Source organism: Solea solea, chromosome 4 (genome assembly GCF_958295425.1).
Source record: "Solea solea chromosome 4, fSolSol10.1, whole genome shotgun sequence".
In the NCBI taxonomy this organism is placed as follows: domain Eukaryota; kingdom Metazoa; phylum Chordata; class Actinopteri; order Pleuronectiformes; family Soleidae; genus Solea; species Solea solea.
The window spans coordinates 8,505,242-8,529,535 of record NC_081137.1 but is presented as its reverse complement, the minus strand read 5'-3'; the positions used below and the strand labels follow the sequence as shown (position 1 = coordinate 8,529,535).

The 24,294-nt window shown below is 40.0% G+C and overlaps 1 protein-coding gene across 3 annotated transcripts; it reads right to left on the bottom strand.

Annotated features, from left to right (window-relative positions):
• stk36 (serine/threonine kinase 36 (fused homolog, Drosophila)) lies at positions 1 to 21,601 on the bottom strand. Of its 3 annotated transcripts, none has more exons than XM_058627499.1 (19): positions 21,384 to 21,601; positions 19,054 to 19,194; positions 17,506 to 17,583; positions 17,277 to 17,407; positions 16,947 to 17,196; positions 15,954 to 16,047; positions 15,646 to 15,830; positions 9,348 to 9,520; positions 9,165 to 9,276; positions 8,700 to 8,825; positions 8,444 to 8,614; positions 8,259 to 8,350; positions 5,595 to 5,661; positions 5,384 to 5,494; positions 5,210 to 5,284; positions 4,986 to 5,103; positions 2,650 to 2,776; positions 2,358 to 2,538; positions 1 to 1,680 (listed from the first exon to the last, which is right to left on the bottom strand). In XM_058627499.1, the coding sequence occupies exons 1-19, from the start codon at positions 21,465 to 21,467 to the stop codon at positions 778 to 780; spliced, it is 3,219 nt and encodes a 1,072-aa protein (XP_058483482.1). In that variant the 5' UTR covers positions 21,468 to 21,601; the 3' UTR covers positions 1 to 777. The 3 variants fall into 3 exon arrangements, with proteins under 3 accessions (XP_058483482.1, XP_058483483.1, XP_058483484.1); XM_058627500.1 differs by having other exon boundaries at positions 9,165 to 9,273; XM_058627501.1 differs by lacking the exon at positions 2,650 to 2,776 and having other exon boundaries at positions 2,358 to 2,518.
• Between the last annotated feature and the right edge of the window lie 2,693 nt (positions 21,602 to 24,294).

Sequence of the window (24,294 nt, the reverse complement as noted above, 5' to 3'; positions counted from 1 at the left end):
TTAGGTTGACTGTTTTATTTGTTGCTATATTTATCTGCTGCTATATCCGGTGCCAATGAGCTGCTTAGAGTCAATTTGTGGAGGAACACGTTTGTCGTGAGGCCTTGATTTATCAGTGGCATCGATAGACATCAGGATGTTCAAATAAATACAAATCTTCAATTGTAAGTTCAGTGTCCAAAGTGCTACCATGCGCAGTTGAGACAGGCATACAGTGCCTTGCCTTGCATTGTATTCACCCCCCCTTGAACCTTTTTTGTCGTAAACATTTTGTCACGTGACGACCACATTTTTATTTATTTTTTTAATGAGATTTTTTTTTGACAGACCAACACAAAATAGTACATCCTTTTGAAGTGGGAAGGAAACATTACATGGTTTTCAAAATGATTAAAAATATAAATCTGAAAAGGGTTATGCTTAAGTATTCAGCCCCCTTTACTGTGAAACCCTTAAGTAAAATCCAATCCAACTAATTGCCTTAAATCACATAAATAGTAAATGGAGTTCATCATACAATTTAATTTTAGAATACATACACCTGTTCTGCGAAGGCCTCAGAGGTTTGGTAGAGAACATTACCAAACCAACAGAATCATGAAGACCAAGGAGCTCATTAGACAGATCAGGGATAAAGTTGTAGAGACGTTTAAAGCAAGGTTAGGTGATTTATCCTCCACATAAATATCTAATCTGCCTCTTATTAGAGAATGCTTCTGGATAAGTCCTCATGACAGAAATTGATCCATTGCCGATGTCTTTCTGCCTGGAACCTGTTCATTTCATGACCTGACCTATTGTATCCTGCTTGCTGCAGATGGACAGGGTTGATATGGCAGCTTTTCTCACTGCATTATGGGAATCTGTGCATGCAACTCTCAGAAGTAAGGTGAACACCTTCTCCTCCACCAAGAAGGACATGGCACCATCAACACATACCAAGTTTCCCAGGGCTGCACAACTGTGACTGCGTGTAATGTCATCAGGGTCAGTCACCAGAGACAACAGTGTGGCCGCTGTCCTACTAGCTTCATCTATCCACCTGCTCCTTTCCTCATCATCTACTCCCTGTTCTGCTGCTGCAGAGGCTTCATTGTGTGAAACCTCAAGTTTTTTACTCCACCTTGTATTGGACCAGCCCATTTTAAACCCAGCCCATACTGCAATATATCCCAACCAGTTCCCAACTGCCCTGCAGGCCATCCGCCGCACTGACAGGCAGGAATCATGAAGACAGACTGTTATGCTTCTTAAAATATCAGGTTGCAGTGATGTAGAAGGCCTGAATGGATCCAGATTTCCAAGAAGCCTGCATGTGCCAGCCCTGATCTGGTCATGAGAGTGAGCCAGTGCCTGGTGTAGCAGTGAGGCTTCAAAGTGAAACTGAGGGCAGACAGGCTGAGCAGAACAACGGGCAACATGAGACCACAGAGTTAAAAGCTCGGCAGCAGAATCCCACAGCACATCAAGTTGCAGCAAGTCAAAGAGCAGAGAGTTTGCAGTCCTGGTTGCTGGAGTCTGGTGTTTGGAAGCACTGATGAGGCTGTCTCTGCGTGGTGTGAAAAACACACAAGCAGCTTTTCTGAGGCTGCAAACAGAGGGCTCAGAGTCACACAGGAGCAAATGGCTCAGCAGGGAGAGAGGCAGCTCCAGCTGTAGAACAGGAATGGTCTGAATTACCTGCCAAAACATGAACAACTAAATTCAAGAGACAAACATCAAAAACTGGGGGGAGAGAAAAACAAGAGACAATGCTCTGACAGTACAAAGACATACAGATGTACAGCAGTATGCACCTCATGGGAGCAGAAGTCCTGTGTTGCATCATGAATTATGTTTGTAATTGATGGCTTTGTAAGAACATAAAACAGATTCTAGATCTAAAACGTTGTCATTGGGCCCCAAAAGAGGAATGAAATTGTTGTTCACCCCAAGAATCAACACTACATACATCCCCACAAAGGCACACACATTTATGTATAGGGGGAAATGAATGGTAGAGCAAGGTGTACTTCAAATAGAAGGTCAAGGGTTCAATTCCCAACTCCGCTAGTCTACATACTGATCTGTCCCTGGGCAAGACACTTAACCATATGTTTCTCCTGACAACATGTGTGATAGAAAAGCATAGAGCAGCTTTGAGTGGTCATACACACTTGAAAAAACACTTTATAAATACAGACAATTTAAGGAAAAATACAATAAATAAATAAACCTTACCATCAAAAAACTGCACATATTGCAAATATGCCCACAGTAAAGGTGGGACCATAGGGATTACACATGAGGGTAAACAAGGTGTTATTATAATGATGCAGAGGTAGTGGTAGTGTGTGTGTGTGTGGGGGGGTGCTCACCTGCACAAGGCGTTCCACAATTCCACAACTATCATACAACTGGAGAATGGTGGACATAGCATGCAGGGGCAGATCCAGAGCAAATGGAAAGCACAGCAATTGGCAGCTCATCATAGAGAGTCTGTGGTGATTCGGATCCACCTCCAACCACAGGGGACTACCTTCAATGAATGGATGAAGACTGTGGAGTATAAAAAGGCCTGCTATTAGCTGCAGGTATAGTAGCTGTGCTGCTGTAACATTTGTGCTACACATAAAAATATTAGATTGATAAAAACGATTGTACACCAACCAGTCAGTGTCCAGCAGCCGGCCAAGAGTGTATACACATTTTGATTCACGCACAGAAAACAGAGGAATGCATGAGTAGGGATCCTTGGTGAAGACGAACAGTGCAATGGACAGAAAGGAAAACAGACCTGGTGGAAAACAAAATGAAATAAAAAAAGAATGTAATTATAGAATTTCTTTCAACAAGCAGCAATGCTGTGGCACATTGATATTAATGATAGCATGGTTGCCTCATAGCAAGAAGGTCACTGGTTTGTGTGCAAGTTGGTACTCTCCGGCTACTTCTACTTCTTGCCACAATCCAAAAACATGCAGATTTTGGCAATTAGGTTTTATTGGACACTCTAAATTGCCTGTAGATGTGAATGTGAGAGTGAATGGTTGTTCGTCTCTGTGTGTTTGCCCTGCGATGGACTGGTGACCTGTACATGGTGTATCCAGTCTTTCAGCCTATGTCACATGGAATTGGCTCCAGCCACCTGCGACCTTCATGTGGATGGTAAAGCGGTAGTGATTGAATTTTACTTCTGCATTTAGACCATCTATATTACACACCAGTAGTGAACACACACACAAACCAGGTGGGTAGCACATATCTGCAACTGAGGAGCAATGGGGGTTGGATACTTTGCTCAGAGGTACCCCAACTGGACATTCACTCTTTACCCACTGCCACATTTTTCTGCACAGTCATTTGAGTTTCATGCAGTAACTGTAACTCATCCGGTACAACCCTCATGCATCCCAACTCAGACACCTTCCTCTCGACTCTGTCCTCCTCTCTTGACTCTCTCTGTCCTCTAACTTCACGATGGGTTCATAACTCCTCCCCAGCCCCGTGGTTGTCTGACTCAGTGCGTGCTGAGAGAGCCACGATACGGGCAGCAGAAAGGAAATGAAGGAAATCAAAAACACCCTGACGACCTGCTTTCCTATCATTCTCTTCTCTCCACCTTCACTGCCTCTATCTCTGCAGCCAAACAATCTTTATATCAGACTAAAATTCAATCCTCCTCCTCCTCCTTCTCTAACCCCAAAAAACTTTTCTCAAGCTTAACTAACCTCATTGAACTACCCCTTCACTGAGAGGATCGCAGAGTTACTCGTCCGGACAGCAGAAAGCCTCCACATCTTCCACCGCCGACTAAAAACACATATCTTTCGAGTCTACCTTGACGACAACAAGAAAAAAACAAAGCAAAAAACTAACAAAAAAACTTTTCACTTAATTCGCTCTTATGAGTAGCACTGTATAGTTTGGCATATATGAAGCACTTACTTAATCTTGTTTGTACCCAAATGTTGAAATGCACTTATTGTAAGTCACTTTGGATAAAAGTGTTTGCTAAGTGACATGTAATGTAATGTAATGGCAACCTCAGCCCAGACCTGTCCCGCGATTTGAACCAGCAATCCTTCAAATTACTCATGAATTACACACGATGCTGATTAAAGTTATACAGGGCCATACAGGTTTCTTCAGCCTCTGATCCAGACCACTGGGGTCAAGTGCAAAACTTTATGGCACACAGCATGTAAACAAGGAGAACAACATTGCAGAGTGAACAAAACCACAGCGGATACTTTCAGAAGAGAGTCTGATCGAGCAAGAGACAAAACTAAAGTTAACTTTGTGAAGGTTTTTAGTCCACGACATGTGATTTAAGACAGTCGCAGAGTTTGGCTTCTTCCTACAGCACCTCAGAACTACAGAGGTTGATTGTTGCTGTGAGGCTGCTGAGTGGAAAAGGACTTCCAGGTGCTGCTCAAAGACCTGATGACCCAAGACACTTCACTATCTAATGCCACACTGTCACCACCCACAGCTGAACGTGTCAAGGCACAGTTGTCATAAGGAGAGGGTAGTCTGTGAAGTGAATGCTACATTTTAGACTTCAAAGATAACCATAACAAAACTCAATTTGGCTAAAGCTCATTGTAGAATAAAGTGTTTACATTTTATCAATAGTGGGTACATTTTTTCTTATGCCTCAATATGCTTTAGGATCATTCCCATATAATGAGGGGTGTTTATTATTATTAAACTTATTATTCGGCCTTCTATAAATTAGCAGCTTACATTGCTAAGCACAAACCTAAACAGATGAGTGATAGAAAGATGCGCTGCACATCGATGCGCTGTATGTAAGTGTGAGTGAATGGGTGTGAATGGGTGATGGCAAAACTGTAGTGTACTTTGGGTGGTCATCAAGACTAGAAAAGCGCTATATAAATAAATACAAACCATTTACCAGACATAGGCGGAATACCATCAACAGCAAACCACCAAGTTATGCACTGCATAGTATACCTCATAGTATAGTCCTCATAGTATACCTTTTGCAGAACAGAAGTCTGTGTCTGCTGTTGTCTTTGCTAGTAAGGTCCCAATTTTCTTCCACAAATTCAGAAACACATCAGGATCTAAACTGGAACCTTCAAACCCACCATCATGCTGTTGAAAAAAAAGAAAGGAAGTACAGTACATTACAGAAGATAGAATATCTACGTCTGGCAGTTTTCCAATTTAAATACTTAAATAATATCACAGGTAGACTGACCTTAGTGAGCAGGTTTAGGAGCAAAGACAGGAGACCATCAAAGAGGCCCCACCCATAGGGAAGAGAAAGCTGGGGCTACAAGGCAGACAAAGAAGGTCACACTTCAACTCAATCAGTGCTTACATAAATCACCATAAAAATGGCATAATGAATCATTTTTGATGGTTTCAGTACCTTAAACAAGTCCAACAGAAGGTTTTTCATCAATGATGTGACACTGATCATATCTGTGCCGACATCCACATCATGTTGTGTACACAGAGACAAAACAGAGGCAGCTACCGGCTAAAGAAGAGTAGCAGAAAGTTATGTGATATCAAAGTGCCCAGCTCACTGTATATAAATGTGTCAAAATATACATTCTCTATGTTGAGTGGGAACTCACTGCCAAAGGAATGAGGTCTGGTTCACAAAGAATGAAGACGAAGGGTTTGGTGAACTCTTCTCTCAGTCTACAGTGACATTGTACATGTGTTTAAGTAAGTCAGTGTCACATTAGCTTCTACATTAACTTATAATTTGAAGAAAAGGTTGGAGATCCTGGAAAAACTGTTTGAGCAGGCTACATTTTGAATTCAAAAGCCCCTTTTCTTCAGACTTCCCTCTGAAGCTCACAAGCACTGCGCAGTATCTGTATCTTTCTTTTAATCTTTTTACTTTTTTTGGATACTTGTTCAAATGACAATATGATGCTGAAAAAAACATAAACTCTCAAAAGATCACAAAGACATGAAGTTAACCCACCAGTCCAGTAGAAACAGGGCCACCATAGCCTCACTTTGCAGCCCGTTCTGGGCTTTCAGTCACCACCACAGCACCAATGTTTACTCTGGTCTTGGATTGCTCTGCATCAGCCTTTTTCTTGGTTTCCCCAAAAACTTCTGAGCATAAGCGACTAATGCACGAAGAGCGGTACGTGCATGGGGGGCAGGAGGTTTGGGGGGGTGCAGATGGCAGTTTGATTGGTCACGAGCCAATTAATTAGTTTGGGCCGTTCAATATGATTGGATGGTGTTTTCACAGTCCTGCCCGTTCCACAAATGACTGACATTTTTAATTTTTATGACAATGTATTCATTAATTGGGTACAATCAGGGTGTGAAGAGGATTTTAAGTGATATAGTAAAAAATGCTCCAGAAAAGGATCTCCCACCCTACCTTTAAGAGACACATAAAAAGCATAGCAAAGGTAAAATTTTATTTACAAAATTTTAGACAAAGAAGGCCACAATGTTTTTACATGCTATGTTTTTGTCATAGTGAGTATTGTTTAATTTACTGGTCACTTGAGATTCAACACTTAAACCAATTGAATAACCTTTTTAAAAGCGATCAAAGTGTTGTTATTTAGGTTTTCTCACTGTAGATATCACCAAAAAATCAGAGTTGTAAGAAGTTTAAAACTGTTAAATATGCTTTTTCTATTTACAAGGTTTTATATGGGCTTGAGAACCAGCGTCCCCCACGATCCTCATACAGTGGAGGAAATAGTTATTTGATCCCTCACTGACTGTGTAAGTTTGCCCACTAACAAACAAATTAACAGTCTATACTTTTAATGTTAGGTTTATTTTAACAGTGAAAGACAGAATATCAAAAACAAAATCCAGAAAATGATATTTTAAAAAAAAGATACAGATTTATTTGCACTTCATTGAGTGAAATAAGTATTTGATCCCCTACCAAAAATAAAGAATTCTGGCTCCCACAGACTAGTCCTCTCACTTTAATAAAGTACTCCTAATCTCAACGTGTTAAGACACCTGTCTACAGAACGAATCAATCAGACACCAACCTTTCCATCATGGGCAACACCAAATATATTTCTAAGGACATCAGGGACAAGATTGTAGACCTGCACAAGGCCGGAAAGGGCTACAAGACCATTGGCAAGAAGCTGGGTGAGAAGGAGAAAACTGTTGGTGCGATAATTAGAAAATGGAAGAAACATAAAATGACTGCGGTCTCCATCGGTCTGGGGCTCCACCCAAGATTTCACCCCGTGGGGCATCAATGATCATGAGAAAGGTAAGGGGTCAGCCCAAAACTACATGGGAGGGACTTGTTAATGATCTTAAGGCAGATGGGATCACAGTCACCAAGAAAACCATTGGTAACAGACTACACCGTAATGGATTAAAATCCAACAGCGCCCGTAAGGTGCCCCTGCTCATGAAGGCACATGTACAGGTCCGTCTGAAGTTTGCAAATGAACACCTGAATGATTCAGAGAATGATTGGGTGAAGGTGATGTGGTCAAGTAAGATCAAATTTGAGCTCTTTGGAATCAATTTGACTCACTGTGTTTGGAGGAAGAGGAATTCAGGCTATGACCCCAGGAACATCAACCCCACTGTCAAGCATGGAGGTGGAAGCATTATGCTTTGGGGGTGTTTCTCTGCTAAGGGGACAGGTCAACTTCACCGCATCGAGGGAAAGATAGATGGGGCCTTGTACCGTGAAACCCTGGGTGACAAACTCCTTCTTTCAGCCAGGAAACTGGGTCGTGGATGGGTCTTCCAACAAAACATACAGCCACGGCATAATGAAGGGGTGGCTTGAGATGAAGCACATTAAGGTCATGGAGAGGCCTAGCCAGTATCTGGACCTAAATTCTAGAGAAAATCTGTAGAGGGAGCTGAAGCTTCGAGTAGCCAAGCGTCAGCCTCAAAACCTTAAGGATTTGGAGAGGATCTGCAAAGAGAAGTGGTCCAAAATTCTTCCTGAGATGCTTGCAAACCTGGTGATCAACTCCAAGAAATGTCTGACCTCTGTACTTGCTAACAAGGGTTTCTCCACCAAGAACTTAGTAATGTTTTGATAGGAGGTCAAATACTTATTTCACTCATTGAATTGCAAAATAATTTAAATCTTTTGTTTTATGTGATTTTCTGGATTTTCTTTATTGGTTTTCACTATTGAATAACCAATAAAGTAAAATAAAAAATAAATAAAAACTACAGATGATGAGCTGCATTTGATTAAAAAAACTGATTTATGATAGTCACCATTAAACAAATAAAAAAGAATCTAAAAAAAAAAAACATACCTTTGATTTTCTTTCAAACTATCAGGATGCTTATCCCAGTAGATCATGAGCACTATAATCATTTCACCCAGTGCTGACACAATCCAGGGTTGCTGAGCAGAAAAGAAATGTAAACAATTAATAAGAAAAATAAACATAATTGTTTGATTACTTACTGACAGTTCAAAATTGATATACATTATTACCTTGACGTAGTTGGAGTTTTCCACATTATCATGGACCTGATCCAAGAGGACATGGGGTAAACAGAGTTCACGACCAATGTGGTTTGTCTTCTCATGGTCAGAGTTCAGAAGTAGGTTGCGTAAGACTTTGAGTGGTTGGTGGATGTGCCATGCTTCTTCAACAGCGGTTAGCTGACCAAACAAAAAAACAAAAACTAAAATTAAATTTGATGCTTTAAGAGGAAGTTTTGATGAATGCATAGTTTCATCTTATAACCTGAACTGCCAGTAGCTTGACTTTAAGTAAAGGTATAATATCAGTGTAATTGAACTGCTCTTTCTTCTCTTTGAATGGATCTGATTCCTGGACCAGTTCTTCCCAATACTCCACGCTGTCAACATTCTGAAAGAGGAAGACATGAGGCATATTTTTATGTAACACATCCTTCATTACGTGAGATACATATATATATATATATACATATCGCACTTATGACTAGCACTTCATAGATGGATTTACTTGAAGCTCTTACTTACTTCTAGCTCTTATTTGTACCCAAATGTTTAAATGCACTTATTGTAAGTCGCTTTGGATAAAAGCGTCTGCTAAATGACATGTAATGTAATGTAATGTAATATATATGTGTATATATGTATATAATATATGTATATACATATTTAAAAAAAATTAAATGGCTAAATTTAAATTGTTTTCATATAACTAGAATAAATCTTCAATCACCTGCTGGAGCACTGTGGTTTGTTGGTGTTTGTCAGTGGATTGCCTTAGCAGTCGCGGGCCAGCTTCAACAGAAGGGAACTGCTTTTCGTAGTCTCTGCTGATTTGACCCCTGCTGAGAAATTGACCATAACAGTGAATGTATATCCGTCGTTTTTTTTGTTTAATATTCATTTTAATAATCACCTGTGTTTTGATCTCATGCAGGGTTGAATCTTGGAGCTAAGGATTTGATCGGCAACTGCCGTGACCGACTGATCTGAGGTGACAGAGCCATCACTGTGGTGGGGCTTGGCTGTCTGGTCTGTTGCTGTAGTCGCTTTGTGGACCCTTTGATTTCCCCTTCGACCCTTTGTAATCTGTTAAAGAGAAAGGTTTTAAAAATGTTGTTGTTGAAGCGGGCCAGCTTCAACAGAAGGGAACTATTGTGTTTGCAATTTATACTGGTTTGCAACCACTAGGTGGCACTGTGTGATTGTGTAGACTGAGAATAGGAGTAGAGGAAGTGGGTCTGCGGATGAAGCAAGTTTCTACGTCTCTTTTCTTGATTCCTGAATGCCACAGGAACTGCTTTTCGTAGTCTCTGCTGATCTGACCCCTGCCAAGGATTTGACCATAACAGTGAATGTATATCTATCGGTGGGTTTTTTATGTTTAATATTAACTTCAATAATCACCTGTGTTTTGATATAATACAAGGTTATTAACAAAATAAAATAATGATAACTAAAATTAATAACACATTTTAATTAAATTAAATTAAATTAAATTAAATTAAATTAAATTAAATTAAATTAAATTAAATTAAATTAAATTAAATTAAAATAAAATAAAATAAAAACAATTGTTTTCGAAAAAACATTTTTTATAACTAACTGAATTGTAAACTGATTGTAAATTGTAGCTAATTTTTCTCTGCTGGCAAATTTGAAAGATTTTTATTTTAGACAGCCTTTCATTCATGATAAAATGTTTTCAATTTGTTGTTGTTTACAATGTGGGACATAAGGCTATGCAAGTTAAACATAACATTTGTTATGTAGTTAATGGGTTTGAGTTGGTTCATCTATGTGAATCGAACCTCTAGTCTATGGTTTATTGTTTTTTTTCTCAGATTAAAAAACATCTTATTTTTGTAAACTGGAAAAACGCTTACAAGAACATAACTCTATTTGCAAACTTGAGATTGATGAGGAATAATGTACGGATCCCAAACTTATTTCTAAAGAACTTTATGATTTTTATAGTACCCTTTACAAATCCTCATACTCGGAGCATGCTACTGTCTTCCTTGACAAAATTAAAAATTGGATTCCAGTTATAGATGATAATTGTAAAGAAATGTGTGAGGATGATTTATGAATGGCTTGATTTGATTGTGCAATCAAAAGTATGGCATCTGACCACTCTCCAGGGCCCGATGGGTTAACAGACAACTTTTATAAACATTTTTTGGAAGATTTAAAAAATCTGTTGTTTAAAGCTATAAGAGAATGCATTAATAGAAAGGAATTGATGGAAACAATGAAACAAGGGATAGTTAAGCAATCTGAGACCAATAACACTTTTAAACACGGATTATAAGATCTTCATAAAAGTCAGTCAGTCAGTCATCATCTACCGCTTTATCCTCTGCCAGAGGGTCGCGGGGGGTGCTGTGCCAATCTCAGCTACATCGGGCGATAGGCGGGGTACACCCTGGACAGTTCGCCAGTTCATCGCAGGGCCACACACAGATAGAGACAAACAACCATTCACTCTCACACTCACTCCTATGGTCAATTTAGAGTGTCCAATTTACCTAATCCCCAAATTGCATGTTTTAGGACTGTGGGAGGAAGCCGGAGAACCCGGAGAGAACCCACGCACACACGGGGAGAACATGCAAACTCCATGCAGAAAGGCCCTTGTTCCAACCGGGGCTCGAACCCGGGTCTTCTCGCTGCAAGGCGAGAGTGCTAACCACTACACAACCGTGTGGCCCATCTTCATAAAAGTCAGTCAGTCATCATCTACCGCTTTATCCTCCACCAGAGGGTCGCGGGGGGTGCTGTGCCAATCTCAGCTACATCGGGCGATAGGCGGGGTACACCCTGGACAGTTCGCCAGTCCATCGCAGGGCCACACACAGATAGAGACGAACAACCATTCACTCTCACACTCACTCCTATGGTCAATTTAGAGTGTCCAATTTACCTAATCCCCAAATTGCATGTTTTTGGACTGTGGGAGGAAGCCGGAGAACCCGGAGAGAACCCACGCACACACGGGGAGAACATGCAAACTCCATGCAGAAAGGCCCTTGTTCCAACCGGGGCTCGAACCCGGGTCTTCTCGCTGCAAGACAAGAGTGCTAACCACTACACTACCGTGTGGCCCATCTTCATAAAAGTATTAGATTTATATCTAACTATGGGTTTTGAGTTGGGGGAGTTTATTGAAAATCCAAGCTTTGATCAACTAGAGTTATGTCGCAAGGATGATTTACTGGCTATTGCAGCGCACTTTAATATTCCAGTGCAAAAATATGGTGTAAAAAGGGAGATTAAAAACAAAGTATTGGAGAAGTTACTTGAGTTGAATGTTCTCTCAATGTCTGTGTCACTTGGTGATAATCCTTCTGCTGAAGGGGGTTTCTTTCTGAAAGGTGACCAAGTTGAGTCAGTTACACTGGCTACACCTCCAGCTGAAACGGCTGACAGTGGGCCTGCTCCTACTACTTTGCCTCGTTTTGCGCCTTTCTCCCCAGAGTAACATGGATCCAGTATGGATGTTAAAATCAAGATACGCCTTGCTCGTCTTCAGCTGGAGGCACAGGAAAAGGAAAATGTGCGTAAGGCAGAGTATGACCTCCGATTACAGGTACGCAAGCTTGAAATAGAAGCTGAGAAGGAAGTTAAGTTACGGCAGCTTGAAGTAGAGGCCCAGAGAATATCTTCTAGCCAAATATTACGACAATCAGAAACGTTTACACAGGCAACCCATATTAAGCAAGTTTTTAATGTTGTTAAAAATGTAGCTTTGGTGCCAACATTTAGGGAGTCAGAGGTCGACTCTTATTTCAACGCATTTGAGAGAATTGCTACTGCATTAGATTGGCCTAAAGACATGTGGCCCATCTTCCTTCACTGCAAGCTGGTAGGCAAAGCGCAAGAAGTGGTAGCATCTCTTTCCTTAGAAGATAGCTTGAAATATGATGCGCTTAAAGAGTCAATATTACGTGCGTATGAGCTTGTGCCAGAGGCCTACCGGCAGAAGTTCAGGACTCATAAGAAGCCTAGTGGACAAACCTTTGTCGAGTTTGCACGAGAAAAAGGGGTTCTGTTTGATAAATGGTGCACTGCTAGTGGGGTAAAAAGTAATTTTGAGTCCCTACGTCAGTTAATGCTACTGCAGGATTTTAAGAATGCTTTGCCAGAGAAACTGGTAGTGTTCTTGAATGAGCAAAAATTTACCACATTGTCTAAGGCTGCTGTCTTAGCTGATGAATTTGTTTTAACCCACAAAAATGTGTTTGTGTCCTCCTCCCGTCCAGAAAGGAATCCGGTATCGGGTCCTGTGAGATCTAATCCTGGCTATACTCCTTTTGAGAAGGCTAAGGGCCCACAGCCTCCACCACGAGAGACTTGTGAATGTTTCTACTGCCATAAGAAAGGTCATGTTCTTGTTGATTGTTTATCTCTGAAGCGTAAACAGTTACAACCTCACATGCCACAGCCCAAAAGCATGGGCCTGATTAAAAGTAAGTTTCCAGATAATGAGATCTCACAAACTGCCAGTGACCCTGATCCCTGCTTTAAGCCCTTCATTTTGGAAGGCTCTGTTTCAGTTACAGGAGATCCGAAAGACCAGCAACCAGTAAAAATGCTGCGTGACACAGGGGGCTCTCAGTCCATTATTAGAGAAGGCATATTGCCTTTGTCCCATGAAACATCCTGTCAATCAAGCGCCATCATTCAGGGGGTTGGGATGAGATTCATACCTGTGCCTTTACATCGTATACACATTTGTTCTTCCTTGATCAATGGATTCTTTAAAGTTGCAGTGCGTCCTGCTTTGCCAATTCATGGTGTAGATATTATTGTGGGTAATGACTTAGCTGGGGGAAAGGTTATGCCTCTCTGAGGTACTGGACAGTCCTGATTTAACTTTAGAGTCAGCGAGCATCACACACCCACTTTCTGAGATTTTTCCTGCTTGTGCGGTTACAAGAGCTCAGTCAAAGAAATATGGCATTGACATTTCTGATTCTTTTCTGGGTTGGGAACAGTTTCCTGATGTGGTGACTGAGTCCAACCATCAACCTGATGTCCAGCAAGGAGACATGAGACCTTCCCTCCCTGGTCCAGGGGTTGGAAACTTGCCAGCTACTAGGGAAGAGTTCATTGGGGCCCAACAAGCTGATGTCACACTCTTAAAATGTCACTCAACAATTGTTGGCCAGGAAGAAGCTAAGCAGACGAAAATAGCCTATGTCCTTGATAATGGCCTGTTGATGCGCCACTGGACTGGTGGTGTCTCAGAGAGCGAGGATTGGGGTGGGATTTATCAGGTTGTAGTGCCTACAGTTTTTCAATCCCAGGTATTGTCCTTAGCTCATGACCACCCATGGTCAGGACACCTGGGGGTCACAAAGACCTATAACCGAGTCCTTAAACATTTCTTTTGGCCAGGACTTAAATCTGATCTAGTGCAGTACTGTCGCTCCTGTCATGTATGTCAGATGGTTGGTAAACCAAATCAGGTAATTCCCCCCGCTCCTCTCTGTCCCATTCCAGTAACAGGTGAACCATTTGATCGGGTAATTGTAGATTGTGTGGGGCCTCTACCAAAAACTAAAGCTGGGAATCAATTTCTTTTAACCGTCATGTGTGCTTCCACCAGGTTCCCAGAAGCTGTACCCCTGCGGAAGATTACAGCTCCAGTGATCACCAAAGCCCTGGTAAAGTTTTTTTCGCTATTCGGTCTGCCAAAAGTGGTTCAAACGGACCAAGGTACAAATTTTAAATCCAATCTGTTTGCTCAGGCCCTGAAATCCTTAGGTGTTAAACACATAACATCTAGCCCTTACCACCCTGAAAGCCAGGGGAGGGGGCACTTGAGCGATTCCATCAGACTATGAAATCCATGTTGAGGAAGCACTGTTTTGACTCCCAGAAGGATTGGGATGATGGTGTTCCCCTAGTTTTGTTTGCTGCCCGTGAAGCAGTACAGGAGTAACTAGGTTTCAGTCCGGCTGAACTAGTGTTTGGACGTGAGGTTAGGGGTCCTTTAAAGGTCCTTAAGGAGCATTTGATCAGCCCTGAATTAAAGGTAAAAAGCATTCCTGAGTATGTGGCCAAGCTCAAAGAGCACCTCCAGCGGGCTTGCTCTTTGGCTAGGAATGCGCTGACCTCTTCCCAAAGGAAGATGAAGAAACGTCATGACCAGAGAGCAGTTGCATGACTGTTTCAACCAGGAGATAAGGTATTGATTCTTTTACCTGTACCTGGTTCTGCTCTCTCACATAAATTTTCAGGTCCCATATAACATTTTGACAATTATTTTGAACTCTTGTTTTTAGAGCGGACAGGGTTTTTTTTGTTTGGTAACAAAGGTTAAGAGAAGGACTGGTTTTGTTTTATTGATTTCATTTATTTGGCACTCCACCTCCCTCCTTTCCTCCCCCACCTTGTGTAAACCAGGCTGTGTTTAAGTTACTCATTATTAAATATAATTTCTTTAAACCGTCTTTGCCTCATTTAAAATCCTTGGTTTGTCGTGTTGCTGTTTTGTTTGTCTAACAAACAACATAAGAACGTAACAAGAATGCATTAATAGAAAGGAATTGATGGAAACAATGAAACAAGGGATAAATAAACTATTACCAAAACCTGGTAAAGATAAAAAAAAAAAAAAGTTAAGCAATCTGAGACCAATAACACTTTTAAACACGGATTATAAGATCTTCATAAAAGTATTAGATTTAAAACTAAAAGTAGGAATATCTGTAATAATAAACTCGACTATCTGGTTTTCTCAAAGGAAGATCTATCACAACAATATCCGACCGGTTCTGGACCTTATTGATTACAGTCACTGAGTTGAGGATGAGGGTTTTTATGTTGTTTTTGGATTTTCAAAAGGCATTTGATTCAGTTGAACATGCTTTTATTATTGAGACATTTAGACGGTTTGACTATTTATTTCTGGATATGATCACGATGATACACACTGATATTAACACCTGTGTTTCCTTCTCTGAAGGCACATCTTCAGGGTAGAAAGAGGCAATACCAGTATAAAGTCCAAATACATATGTACCTAACTCTCATCAAAGTCCATCAGTAATTTCAGATGTGTGACTTAAGTGTTGGGAGTCCTTTGTTCATATTTACCTCAGGAACATAAAATTATGAAATAAGAATGCCATACAACCACACTTCAATAAAACCTGAACTACCACTGGACTAACTCAAGATAGAAAAATAAACTGGAAACTAACTGTTGCACTGGCACGATCTGCTGGTTTCCCTCTGCTGCTGTTGTTGCTCAGTTCCCTGGCCTTTCGCAGTAATCGACTCCCTCCCTCCGTTACTGTCTTCTCTGCCACTTGCTGAAGTTTCTGTGTCATCATGTCTGGGCTGGGTGTGACCGTCAGAGGGCTGAAAACACCTGGGTCTGAAAAAGCTGTGCCAACACATTAAAATGGAAATAAAACGACAAAAAAGACATCCACGTTATTTTAAAACAAACCAGCACTGCTATTATTCAGTCCTTTTCTAATTAAATGAAGAGTTCATGACATATCACCTAGAACACCATCAGCAACAAAGGGATGGTGCAAGAGGTTGGGCCACGACAACCGTTTCTGAGGGTCTTTCATTAGCAAACCTTTCAGGAAACTCTGCAAGGAAAACAGATAACCACAGTAGATAAAGGTATAATTCAAAGTTTTTGTGGGTGTGTGAGATGAGGTACTGATACACTGTCAGTACTGACAGTGTAGTGCATACTCCTTGCCTGTGCTGAGACACTCTCACTCTCACTGTAGTCCTTACTTTGTAAAAAACACTATGAAATGCTAAAGAAGACCAAGAATAGTCATTACAGATGAAATTCGACCAACTGTGATAGAATCTGGTTGTGGTCATTGAGGGAAGCAGGACAGAGAGTACAATGTCAGGAGATTCTATGTGGCTACAATATTCAAGAGATTTAAAGAAAAGAACAGATATATTTACGGTGTACACTGGTTTTAACCACTGAGCTACCCCACCCCACTTGAACTACCACTGGACTAACTCCAGACCGGTACCCTGTGTGCAAAAGACATCATCATCAAGTTCAACTCCACCCCTGGCAGGTTGTACTCAATTCCCTTGTAAGTCATGACATGTAATTGCATTATTATATTATGCATGTATATGTTTTTTGTAACTGTGTGTGGGGAGCATGCAGTATATAAAGCAGCACAATTTTTTTTATTGGAGACCTAGACCTAGATAAAATCTGTATTTTCTTGTGTCCCTGCTGGTAACCATGTTTTCAGTTAGAGCGTCTGAACCTGGTTCCCTGGTGCAGGAGTAGCTGGGGCACATTACTGACTATGAATCAGGAGCTTATAAAATTCATTCATTCATTGTCTCTCACTTTATCCTCCTGTGAACCCAGGTCATTTTGCTATAAGGCAACAGTAACCATTATTCCATTGTGTGACCACTTATATAATGGCAATTGAACTATAGAGTGTAATTATTGGCTCCGATTCAAACCTGATACAGCATGAATTTCACTGTACTGTACCATGCAGGTGTCACTCATCATGTCTGGCCATTTTACTGGTTCTCCCACAATGAGTTGAACAAGGTGGAAGATGGAGTTGGTGTAGAAAGGAGGCATCCCTGTGTGGAGCTCATACAGGATGCAGCCTAAAGACCACAGATCAGCTGTGTGGTCATATGGCTTTTCCTCCACCAGCTCAGGAGACATGTACAGCGGTGTTCCTTTGATAGACGTCAGCACTAATGTGGAGACACTCATGGCCCTGGCAAACCTACGGAAGAATTGCAACACATTTAGTTTTCCCTTATGAAAATGATGAACAAAACCAAATAATTGACATAAAGAACATACCCAAAGTCACACAGTTTCACCACCCCACTTTTCCCCAGGAGTATATTTTGTGGTTTCATGTCACGATGAAGAATCCGATGGGAGTGTAAATAATACAGGGCTGAGACCAGCTGGCACGCAATCTCTCTGACCTTAGATGAAGGAAATACAGAACAGCATACAAAGCATGCATAACATGTGAAACTTTGATAGTTTTTAATGGTTGAACTTCACTGAAGACACTGAATACCTGGCTTTCTGGTAACTTCCCATCATCCTCAAGAATCTGGAACAACTGACCCTCTGCATACTCAGTTACAACCACAACCTGTTCAAAATACAGACAGGTGTGGATTATCAACTCAGATGTGAGGACAATTATGGCCCTTTTCCATCATGGTCCCAGCTCGCCTCGACACGGCACGGTTTAGGTTGCATCTCCACTACAAAAAAAGTACCTCCTCAACGTGGGCAGAATCATCACTGCACGGCTGCATGAAACTGTGGTGACTTAATTTTACACGCAACATACACACACACACACACACACACGAGTGACTAGTGACTTGTAAAGCAGTTGTTTTCAGTATAACAGAATCAAATCACTACAATCAGTTAATCAAAAATATTTGCTCAGTACTTCCTCTATGACCGGAGCACAGACTCTGAGTGAAATACAGTGGCAAGGTTTGTGATGCCTGTCACCAGTCACGATCAGCAGTGCTGTAGCTAAATACACCAGACTCCTCTTTAAATATTGAGATTTTAGACATTTCCCTGGTAAATGTTGGAGATTAACCCACATTTTTAGGATTGTTAAGAATTTTTAACAGATCTGAAGTTTGGCATTGTTTGGCTTAATTATTGTGTCGGACGTCTCTTCCTGTGACGGCACTCTGATCAATCAGTGGCCAGCAGTCTGGCAACATCACGCATAGTACCTACTCAGCGTACTTGAAACCTCGCCAGAGCAGGTACTAAAAAGTATACTATGCTAGTGGAAACACAACTTAACCGTGCCGTGCCGAGGCGAGGCAAGGAGCAGGTGGAAACATGCCATTAGTTTGACAGATTAGGGAATCTAGTAAGGATGCACCAATGCCAATACCAGTATAAAGTTATTGGGTCTGATGCTGCCCTTGTTCAATCGTATTTTTAAAATGATATTAAAATATATTATTAATATAAAATATTTAATAAAAAATTTTTAAACTGCAGCACCAGATAACACTTTACATATGTTCAAGTGACCTAAGCAGTGCAGCAATAAGTCAGCAAGTATGTCAGCAGTGGAAATACTAGCAATAAGCAATAACGACAAAAGTAGAGCAGACCGCAACCTGTGCTCTGCTAGACTGTCAGGAGGAGAAAAGTAGCTCCTTCAACAAGTCATTTTATAGACTACTAGAGAACCACCATGACACACAGCAAAGGTTCTATACTCACATAAATATCTGCTCTTCCATTACAAATGAGGCCATCTTCTAAGTTGTTTAACAAATCTCCATGAAAATACCTGGAAATACAATCTGAAATACTGATCTCTTTGTCTTATAATTACGGAAGAGGATTAGGGCCACAGAGGAAAAACATATTTGAGTTCTGACTTTAAACTCAGAATTCTGAATAATACTTTTAATAATAATACTGAATAATACCAATACTTTTGGAGGAGACTCTGAATGGTGAAAGTGGCAAATTAAATTTCTTTTCAAAATAATTTTGTTGTAATGGTATTATTACTTACTCAGTCAGGATAAAAATGGCATTGATGCATCCCTCTAGTGTAAATACAGACCTCCGTTTCAGTCTCAAAGCTGTCATAGAGTTGGACGATGTTTGGATGTTCCAGACCTCTCATAATTTCAATCTCCCTCTTGAGGCTTCGTAATTCCTTTTCAGAACGACCCACCTTTGGCATGAACTTCAGAGCCACCACCTAAAGTACAACAGACCCACAGTGAAACAATGCGACTACACAAAACACTCAAACAGTCATTGAGAGAGGGGGTTGTGGTCTGTCCACTGACAAAATAATTCCAAGATTATGATGAGATAAAGGTTAGTGCTGCATTTAACAACTACAGTATCTGTCACACTGTGGTGAGGCCTGTCTTGCCTTTGTCTTGTGACTTCCTGTGTTTTATTTTGAAAGAGTAACTCTCACCAGTCTGATCATCTCCCTTGATTACCCGATTGTTTCCACCCTCATGTGTATTTAGTGTTTTTTGCACTTTGCCTTGGTTCTGATTTTGTGTTCCTCGTTTCAAGTGAATTTTTTGTTGCTACATTTTGTTACTTAGAACCTAGTACTTTATCTGTAGTTTAGCCTCCTTGAGAGTGATTTTTTTGTTTATCATAGCATTGTTTTATAGCCTGAGTATTTTTGTCTTTGGGAAGAGGCTCTCACTAAAATCAGAAACAATAAAGTTTGTTACCAAGTACTTCCTCTGTGCCTGAGTCCTGCCTTGAGTCCTGACCTTGACACTATCAATTAATCTGTAGATTATTGACTCATTTAAATGTTTGTTTGATTGAATATTAGTATTGATATATAATTCTATATACATAATACATAAATTATTACATTTTAATGATTTCATTGTTATACGGAGCAAATAAACCATAACATATTTATATTTGAGAAGCTGTAAAATCAGAACACTTCTTTTAATAATTAAAACCAACACTCAAATCAATAAACAGATTATCAAAACCATTGACATCCATTTAGTAATCTATGAATCAACAATCCTCAAAGCGCTATGAGGGAATTTTGGGAGTTATATAAGCCCTTTACAGAATACAAACACGTAAAAAATAGGCCTACAAGACGATACTGTTATTGTCCTGGGGATTTAAATCACCGTACTTTGGAGTTAATTACCTGGCTTCTATCAGTTTGTAAAAAATGAAACAAGAAACAACATAATTCCTGCACATTCTGATCATAATGTATTTTTCATTCCCACAAAATTCCCAAAATTAAAAAGCCAGAAGAGAGGGAAATCAGAATTTGGTCCCCCGAGAGTAAAGACAAATTTTTTTGTTTTGTTTTTACCTGACAGATTGGGAATTATGTCACAATGACTCCTTGGATGGGCCACACAGTTTGCGTAGTGGTTAGCACTCTTGCCTTTGCAGCAGGAAGACCCAGGTTTGAGCCCTGGTTGGAACAAGGACCTTTCTGCATGGAGTTTGCATGTTCTCCCTGTGTGTGTGTGTGTGTGTTTTCACTGGGTTCTCCAGCTTCCTCCCACAGTCCAAAAACATGCAACATGGGGATTAGGTAAATTGGTAACTCTAAATTGACCATAGGTGTGAATGTGAGAGTGAATGGTAGTTTGTCGCTGTGTGTGGGGCCCTGCGATGGACTGATGAACTCTACAGGGTGTACCCCGCCTATCACACCATGTCAGCTGAAATTGGCAAAATCTCACCAAATAATAAATTATACATAACCACCAGAAAATGTGCATTTAAAAATAAAGACCATATCAAACTTAAACAGCCTGATAAGGACTTAAAGAAGAAACACAGGGATGCCAAACAATCACACAGACAGAAACTAGAGGAGAACTTCGGGGCAAACAACCTGAAAAGGCTGTGAGATACTCTGAAGAAGATGTCATCATCACACAAACCATAAACAATTTACACAATTATAAAACAATAATAACATGAAACCTTGTTAGCATTATTATCATAATCATGGTAAATGGTCTGTATTCATATAGTGCTTTTCTAGTCTAGTCTCAAAAGATGCTTTGCTCTAAAGTTTGACATTTACCCTTTTCCCATTCACTCACACATTTATACACTGATGAATGCATCTATGTGCAGCACAACTTTCTATCACACATCATCATCCCCATTCACACGCTGGCCGACACATCCATCCGAAACACAACCTTCCATTTGAAAGACGAAGAGTTTATTATTACTATCATTGTTGTTGTCGTTATTGTTATAACCTGCCTGTTGGACTGACTGAAGTCTGGGCAGCTAATTAGATTTTATGTGTACGAGACTCATAACTGGTAAGGACCAGCAACTTTAGTCCCCCCCAGTGCTGAACAGGCTAAAACACCTGCTGCAGGTATCTTGACCGGCCCCCGTGGTACTCACCTGACCACCGAAGCCTCTCCTTCCCTTGAAAACTCGACCGAATGAACCCTCTCCCACCAGCTCTAGAACATGATACCGATCCATGTTGACGGGAGAAAGCTAACTGTAGCAACGCAATTCATTAAACCAGCGACACAGCTGGATTTAAAACGTGTAATTATAACCCACCACAAGTTACGTATAGCCACTACTATCAGCGCATAGTTGGGTCGTTACTGCGTTCCACTGCGACAACACGACAAGCAGTCTACCTGCCGCTTCAAAAAAATGGCAAAAGACCAAGCTTAGAGTTCGACTTGCCGCAGCATTATTATTAGTGTTATATGTGTGACCTATAGGTAGGGTTTTTTTTTCCACAAGACATAGTAATTTTATTTATTTCTTTCAGGTGAAATGCAAAAGTCTAAGGCTTTTTTGTGGACAGCACACACTTATGGGTCCTCATCCTAACAACCACTTTCGCGTTCCTAGTAACTGAAAACAAAACAGGCGGTAGGTGGAGCTTCTGGTTTTTTTTTTGTTTTTTGAGACAAATGTGTCATCATAATCATTTTTAATTGACAAAGTATGAAGATAAAATACAAACATGCCCACTATTGAAAGATAGACTGCAGAATAGAGATAAGATTGCCCTTCTAATCCCACACTGGGAAAATGCAATTGTTTCCACAGCAACAAGTAAATAAAAACTAAAAAAGTACAATAAATACTTTCAGTTAACAGGTATACACATTTTTTTTATAAATATCAAAATATAGTTAAAATAAATTAAGCCTTTTTTGTGCATGTTTACATATGCTGCACAAAAATCATTCCAAATGAATCACACTTGTTACACAGCATGCTATGCAAAAAATATATATAAAAAAATATATAACTGACAAAAAATGGCTCTCAGAGAGGAAATGGCTGAATGATTTGTGACCGTTTCGTCACTATTGTAGTCATACCATTTTGGTTTTATGTCTGACACAGTAATGATAATATTGATAACACACAACATTTAATCTGTGTGAACCAACAGAACTTTTGTCTGAATATACAGTAAAAGTCTACATGGAGTAACATTGTATGACTCTACACCCTCCCAGCTACAACATCGCCATCAGGTTAACATGTTACATCAAGGATGAAAATTAAATGTATCATTAATATAATTAATGGACGCTAAAGAATTAGTTCAATGTTTTATTAACGCTCTGCTTTTACTGTAACCATCTTTACTCTGCTTAAGCTTTACTCTAGTATCAACAACAGGGTAAGCATTAAATTCATTCATCAGTCTCCAATATGAACAAAGTCATCCATCATCATCTTTTGGTTGTTATTATTACACAAAAAGCCTAAATGAGCAAATAGTATGGTCTGGTTGGAACAAGGGGCTTTCTGCATGGAGTAAGCATGTTCTCCACGTGTGCCAGGGTTTACTCTGGGTTCTCCTGCTTTCTCCCACAGTCCATAAACATGCAGTATGGGGATTAGGTAAATTGCTCACTCTAAATGGACTGTAGGTGAGAGTGAATGATTTGTATCTATGTCTCTTCTCCCTATCTCTGGAACTCACTCCCACCAGACATCCGCAACTCCGACTCTCTTCCCCTCTTCAAATCCAGACTCACAACCCACATGTTTAAAATAGCCTACTCTCTGTAATTTTCTGTTTGCTGTTGTCCTGTTTTCTGTTTTTTATTGTTGTTTGTTTGTTCTGTACAGTGTCCTTGAAATAAAATGTAATATTATGTGTGGCCCCTGTGTACCCCACCTATGTCAGCTAAGATTGGCACAGCACCCCTCTGGTGGAGGATAAAGTGGTAGAAAATGAATGGATGGATGGATTTCCATACCCCAGCCAAATGCATATTTAGCATACTATGTGTAAAACATAATTTGCACTTTGTAAGTTAACAACTAATTCAAGTTTCAACAGGATTAGAAGATCATCGAAACTCACACAGATGATTCTGCATCTGAAAAACAAAAATGTATTAACTTAATAACTGTTATTAAGTTGCAGTCAACTCACAAATAAGGGATCCAATATATAAATACCAAAAACAGAGATGTATTACACTGACTTTAGACTTTTAAAACTCCTTGCATTCATACTCCAAAGTCTTCTTCTTATACAAACATTTACGGCAGACTGTACACTGAGAGGTGTAATGCTGCTTGGAGATTGTAATATCAACCTGCTTTGTTAATTAAGTAAGTAAAGATAATTTCTATAGTACTTTTAAAAGCAACCTCACCAAAGTGCTGTACAGATAAAACAAATACAGATAACAATAAAATATGTATGCCCTAAGACAAATAATAAAAACAGTAAAAGGATAAAACATCAAAAGTTGCATGTTGCAGTTGAATATCTTATACCTTAGCCTTCAGTTAGTATCAAAACTCCAAAGATGTTAAGTTTGTCCATTGTGGGCTATTGTATAAACATGGTGGTCCAAAATGGTGGTCTCCATAGAGGTTACCCAGCTCGTGATATAAATAAATTCAGTGATAAAGAAAAACAACAATTCATACAATCAGGTGAGTACATAAAAACAATGGTAGAATTATTGTATTTTAAATTTCTGCCAAATGGAAATAATTTGATCTAAATTTTACACACTGGACATTTAAATAAATATGTCAAGCCTGAGCCTGCACAATAACAACCAATGTAATCTTGCCTAACCAGTGCTAATAGCGTCTTCAGACGTTTTTTAAATTGCTTGTACCATATTAATGTAATTGTGCCCCCACACACAATTTCCACCTCATTATTATAAGTATCATTAGATCAATTACTATTATATATTTAAATGGTCTATCTGATTTCGGTATTGGTAGATAGGAGTTTGTGATGTCAGACACAGAAAAGTGATATCCAACGTACATATAAATCTCATTTAAAAACAACATT